This window comes from Henckelia pumila, chromosome 1 (assembly GCF_033568475.1).
Source record: "Henckelia pumila isolate YLH828 chromosome 1, ASM3356847v2, whole genome shotgun sequence".
In the NCBI taxonomy this organism is placed as follows: domain Eukaryota; kingdom Viridiplantae; phylum Streptophyta; class Magnoliopsida; order Lamiales; family Gesneriaceae; genus Henckelia; species Henckelia pumila.
The window spans coordinates 130,950,078-130,956,487 of NC_133120.1; the positions used below are offsets into that span (position 1 = coordinate 130,950,078).

Consider the following 6,410-nt stretch of genomic DNA (forward strand, 5'->3'; position numbering starts at 1 on the left):
ACTGACGTGATATCGACACTTGATAATATGATCGGTGACACGTCAATACTATGATGAAATATGACTGAAAACCAACAAAAAGAAAATTATATGACTAAAACACAATTATGACAAGTTAAATGAACAAAAACAATAACATGATAACTTAAAAAGGACTAAATTGACGTAAATATTAGCAAGTGCATGTTATTTATTTATTTAATTTTTACAGCAAGTACATGTTATTTTTAAATTGGGTAATATATGGAAATTAAATATTAAAATAATTTATACTATTAAGTAAGAGCGTCGAATACTTTGGTTAATCAATTACGAAATTAATTTTTTTCACATATTTAATTCTATTGCATATTTAATTTTCATAGAATGATTAAATTTTAATATTTTAATCAAACACCCACTTTAAAAAAATAAAATAAAAATCAATCAAGGAGTGAACCTGGGAAAGACGGCAGATTCTGCTATTTATGAAGTTCACTTGGTTAACTCAGCTCTGATTTTTGTCCTTCTTGTTATTCTCGTCTCTCTCACTGTCGGATATTTGTATTGGGCGTTCATTTCGAATAAAATAGCTTGTCTGCTTTTATGGGTAAACAATTATGGCACTCTGACGTTGTAAATGCCTCAAAGGTAACTCTTTTTTTTTTCCCCGAGTCTGTTTGTGCGTGAGAGTGGTTTGATGGGTTTGTTTTTGTAAAGATGGAACATCTCTGGGTTTTTACTTTCATCTGATTGTTTTCCATGTTCCCTTTTTTTTATGTAAGGCTTGGAAAACTAAGTGTTGCTTATGTTTCTTGATAGGTTATGAGTTGGGAGTTCTTTTCTTACATTTTTAAATGAGTAATTTATGTTGGTTGAGCTGCAAACTCACTGAGAGATCAGATATTGGATCATAGTTTAAGGCTTTGCTGTTGTACAAATGAGTTTTCTGTTTATTGGCTTGCTTTGGTGTTGGCGCTTTCAATTTTCTTAGTTGTTTTTCGGACTGATGGGCTTGTGAAATTCGGAGTAGAAATTGAAAGCTTTTTCTTCCTTGTGAACAATTATATTCTTCCTTGCTTGATGCATGGGAGAATTTTTCTGGGAGAATGTTGTTATGTTCCGTTTCTTGGTATTCACGTTGTCATGTATTTGAATAGTGATAATTTATGGATAACTATATGTTGAAAATGTTGTAGGAAGCAACTAAATCTTAGTCTTGCTGCTAGTGGCTAAAGCGTTGACACTCCATGGCATTAAAGCATTTAGTTTCATTCTTGTAGGAAGAGTGGAGAACTGGAATTCTGTCATTGACATGAATAAACATCCCGACATTCTCTGGTTCCAATTGCTTCAGGAAGGCTGGACGAAACTTCTGGCTATATTTCCTTTAAAGATGAAAGGATAGGCTAACCTGCCTAATTTGCAATCTGCCTCATTATTTTGTATGTTTTGATATTCTCCTTCTCTTTGTCAATTGAATTGATTAATTAAACTGCAGATGTGGCGAATTTGATATGTCTCGTTTCAGATATTCTTTTGTGATGAATACACACGGCAATAGTGATGAGGCGGATGCTGAGATTGGAGGGGCAGAAAAGAATAGGGAAAGAGCACCTCAGAGTAAAATAGGATTTACATTGCATAATCAAGCCTTGTTATCCGGCCTTGCATATTGTGTATCTTCCTGCAGCATGATACTGGTTAACAAGTATGTCCTCTCCAGTTACAACTTCAATGCCGGAATATCTTTGATGCTATACCAGGTCATCTTTCATATAGGTTCCTTAATGACTTACATTCTATTTTACTGTACATTGGTTGATTTCAGTCAGATTCTGAGTTCTTTAGAAATATTAAGAAAAATATCTTAATGCAGAATGTTGTGTCAGTGGTGGTTGTTTCCATTTTGAGATTACTTGGCATAATTACTATGGAACCACTCACATGGAGATTGATTAAGGTCTGGTTCCCAGTAAATGTTATATTTGTTGGGATGTTGATCACAAGTATGTTCAGGTTTGCTTTCTCAATTTTGTCTTATATTCCATTGTCTGAGTATTATCTGCATTTATGTTTTCATTATTTTCAAGTCTTGACTAATTGAGCGTATGTTGCTGTTCTTGATAGTTATGTGCTTTTTCATCCTATGATTGTTGAAAAGCTTATAATTTGCACTCAATCAATTTGAAATAGATATATGTTATGTTCTGACTTTTTTTGATGATTTACTAGGTTGCTGATTTTCTCCACTAGCTTCATATGACTTTTGATTATGAACCCTTATCATTTGTTCATTCTAATGGATATCTGTATTTGGCAATGAGCATTATATATTTTATTGCAGTATCACAGTCCCATTGATTGTCTTTGTTATTATGCAATCAAGAGAAAATGTTTTTGTTTGGAATTGTTGTCCATGACATTCGATATCATAGAATGCTTATTCTGTGATGTATTTGTTTCCTTTCTTCTTATTCTTTAAAAATCCTTCTCGTTAGCATGATATTGCCTGACATATGGTCCGTATTCCATGCAGTCTTAAGTACATTAACATAGCCATGGTCACAGTTCTAAAGAATGTAACCAATGTGATTACGGCTATTGGTGAAATGTATCTATTTAACAAGCATCATGACAACAGAGTTTGGGCAGCACTTTTCTTGATGGTATATCGTCTGGCCAATATTTGTTTATTGTCCCAAAAATTACTTATTCTTTAGTCTATATCATTTTAATTGACTACGAACACTTGCTTCTCCCACATGTGGACTAGACTTTCTCTAGATTGCTATTGCACATCGGTACTTCACTCCTTCTATCTATCCTATCAAGCATTCGGATTTAGGCACTGCTTGAAAGTAGTTTTTTCGGAGAGTGTTGATTTTTTGTTGGGCTTTTATATATTAAGCTGAGTTTTCTGTATCTGACACTCATCGGTTGACCAAATTAGTCATGTTCATGTATTTAATTTGATCATCATTCTTCCAGTAATTCACTAATTTGCATCAGTTGTCAAGAATATGGTGTTGGTTGATTGGTTTAATAGTCCAATGAAGGTCATTCATAATGCAGATTGTTTCAGCTATATCTGGAGGACTTACAGATCTCTCATTCCATGCTGTTGGATACACATGGCAGTTCATCAACTGTTTTCTGACTGCATCATATTCTGTAAGTAAAAGACCAAGCTATTAGTTTATAAATTATTAATGCATAATTCTGTGCGCAAGATTCGTGCCTTTTTTTTCTGTTACCACGTTGCCTTTTGTGTTTCAAATTTCAAGTGATCTGAGCACCATATGTATACTGCTTTAGTTGCTTGAACTAATTGTGATATATTTTCTTGAAATTAGTTATATCCCTCCTAGGGAATGACAATTATTACTGATATATTGATAGTCTTTTTGTGGCACAGCTGACTTTGCGTAGGGTCATGGATACTGCAAAGCAAGTCACTAAATCAGGAGAGTTGAGTGAATTCTCAATGGTCCTGCTTAACAATTCACTTTCACTGCCTCTAGGAATTTTTCTTATATTTGCATTCAAGGAAGTTGATTATCTTTTGCAAACGTAAGTAAAAATTCTTCCTATTCTATTAGACCCCTAAGTTTCACGTCTTAAATTCTCATTCCATCTTAGCTAGAGAAAACCAAATGTTTTTCTCCTTCCAAGTTTGGAATTCGATGAGGAAACGTGTAAGACTGTTGTACAAAAATGTGAAAAGTGATATACATATGAGTTCTTCCTATTTTATCTAGGCTATAAATTTCAAGTATTAAATCCTCATTCTATCTGAGCGTGAGAAAACTTTCAAAATATTATGCAAATGCTTTCTACTTCGAAGTCTGGAATTCGACAGGAAACACTGAAAGATTGTTGTACGAAGGGCCCTTGAATGTGGAAATTGACATACTGATGGTGGTCTTATATTCCAATCCTAATAGACTTTGAGCTCTCATTTGTTTTTCCCCCTTAATGGCAGACCACTTTTGAGATTGCCCACTTTCTGGCTAGTGATGACGTTGAGTGGATTCCTGGGCTTGGCGATTAGCTTCACGTCCATGTGGTTTCTGCATCAAACTGGAGCTACCACGTACAGGTAAATTGGTATTGTCTGAATTTCTTCTTTCTTAGATAGCTGAGACGTGTTCATTCTCAAAAAAATGATGGCTGTGCCCCTCCGGATTTGTCAGCATTGCTGTCACATATATAATAACAACACTGAAGCATCGGCCTTCATCGGCCTTCATATATATTAACTACACAGAAGGGTGGAATATGTCCATTTAATCTTTAGGCATATCCAAAGAAAAGAGAGAATTTAAGAACTGGTTCACACAGGTAGTGTATTGGTTTTCGATTAGCTACCAAAGCGAACATATTCAGCGTTTTGATAGATTGTGTACAAAATGCAAGTTTTTCGAATATTGTTGTTCTTTGCACCCAGGTCTATCGTTTCCGTGCAGAACGTGAAAATTTGCGTCTTCTTTTTTTTAATTCATGAATCATTTAGTACAGTCTGGTGGGGTCTCTGAACAAGATACCTCTTTCTGTTGCTGGTATCCTCCTGTTTAAAGTTCCAACAAGTTTGGAAAATTCTGCCAGCATTTTCTTTGGTAAATTTCTCTACCCACTGTGGAAAATCTTGAAGTATGCTCAATCCCATATGGGAAATATCACATAATCCTGTTTTCTTTCTGTATGTAGGCTTGTTGGCTGGTGTGCTTTTCGCAAGAGCGAAAATGCGCTGATGGTGGGATAAATTTTGAAGGCCTTCGAATTGGTATCATAGCTAGCTTGGAACTAGCTTGTTCTCACTGCAAATCTTCTCCGACACGTGGTGTTACCGTTTTGAAACAAGCGACCCATTTTCAGTCAATGTAGCTGACAGACCCATTTTCAGTCAATGTAGCTGACAATGTATATGGAATAATCCGGAGGGTTTGAAAAGGCCTTGTTAATTTTTCGTTTGTGCCCTGAAATACTCTCCCACGGTTGTATGACAAATATTCATTTTAAGAGATGAGGACCTGCACAGCTTTTCTTGATCCGGTTAGCAGACTAGCAGTCCATTTGGGTTGTGTAAATCTATACCTATCTATACCTACTATAAAATCTATATCTATACCTACTATAAAAGTATGAATGTAGGGGTAAAGTTTTTGCATTGTGTATATACATGTTTATCCTTTTGTTCTATATGAATGAAATGTTAATGAAGATTATATCTATACCTACTATAAAAGTATGAATGTAGGGGCAACGTTTTTGCATTGTGTATGTCGAGTAATTAGGATTTGATAGGATTTAATTTAAACTAGGATTTTATATTATTGGTAAGATAGAATATTTCCCAGGTTTGTTGGGATTTGATTTTATTCAGTTGGTCTATATAAATTGTACTAATCTATATCCTTTTTAATTAAGAAATAAGAGAATATGTTCTCCATCAATGTTTCCATAGTTTTCTACATGGTATCAAAGCCTAGGAATCGACCATGAATTTTAAAGCAGCCATGGTCGGCGCCGGTTCTAGTGGTGACAGTGGTACATCCCAGTCTACTATAGCTTCCTCATATTCTTCCTTTCAAATAACGATCCACAAATTGAATGGGAAGAATTACTTGGAGTGGGCACAATCGGTCCGACTAATGATTGATGGCAAAGGCAAACTAGGGTTTGTGACCGGCGAAGTGAAAGCCCCGAGTTCAACTGACTCAAAATACAAACAGTGGCGCTCAGAGAACTCGTTGGTCACAACATAGTTAATTAATTCTATGGAGCCAGCAATCAGCAAGCCTTTCATGTTCCTACCCACGGCCCATGATGTCTGGAAGGCTGTCCAAGAGACGTACTCCGATTCTGAAAATTACTCCCAATTTTACGAGGTAAATACTCGTATTTGGCAGATGAAACAAGGCAATAAGGATGTCACAACTTACTACACCGAGTTAATGGTTCTATGGCAAGAACTGGATCTTCTCGACGTCGATGAATGGGAGAGTAGCAAGGATTGTACACGATACAAGACAAAAGTGGATTGCCACATAATGTTTGTCTTCCTTGCAAGGTTAAACAAGGAACTGGTTGAGGTTCGAGGCCGTATACTTGGGCGAAAACCTCTGCCCAGCCTTCGAGAAGTGTTTTCCGAGGTCCGCCGAGAAGAAACTCGTCGCCAAGTGATGATGAAGCAGGTTAAACCTACTGTAGACTCTGAAGGTTCCGCCCTTGTGAGCCGAGAAATGGGATTTGAGGGCAGACCGTCCTGTGAGAAGTGCAAAAAACCATGGCACACTATAGACACGGGCTGGAAAATACATGGTAAATCAGCCCATCTCAAGAAAAAGTTTGGCATCAACAGACCAGACACCAACAGATCGAACACTGGAAGTCGTGCTCTTCAAACAGGTAGTGAAGATTCTGAAACG

The 6,410-nt window shown here is 36.3% G+C and overlaps 1 protein-coding gene across 3 annotated transcripts; it reads left to right on the forward strand.

Annotated features, from left to right (window-relative positions):
* Positions 1–433: 433 nt before the first annotated feature.
* On the forward strand, positions 434–5,148 carry LOC140891035 (GDP-mannose transporter GONST1-like). 3 transcript variants are annotated; one of them, XM_073299272.1, is made up of 10 exons: positions 434–630; positions 1,179–1,424; positions 1,511–1,745; positions 1,859–1,998; positions 2,519–2,648; positions 3,055–3,153; positions 3,398–3,552; positions 3,965–4,081; positions 4,501–4,598; positions 4,690–5,148. In XM_073299272.1, exons 3-10 carry the CDS (start codon positions 1,524–1,526, stop codon positions 4,731–4,733), a joined length of 1,005 nt encoding a protein of 334 aa, XP_073155373.1. In that variant the 5' UTR covers positions 434–630; positions 1,179–1,424; positions 1,511–1,523; the 3' UTR covers positions 4,734–5,148. The 3 variants fall into 3 exon arrangements, with proteins under 3 accessions (XP_073155373.1, XP_073155363.1, XP_073155378.1); XM_073299262.1 differs by having other exon boundaries at positions 1,263–1,424; XM_073299277.1 differs by lacking the exon at positions 4,501–4,598 and having other exon boundaries at positions 1,263–1,424.
* Positions 5,149–6,410: the final 1,262 nt, after the last annotated feature.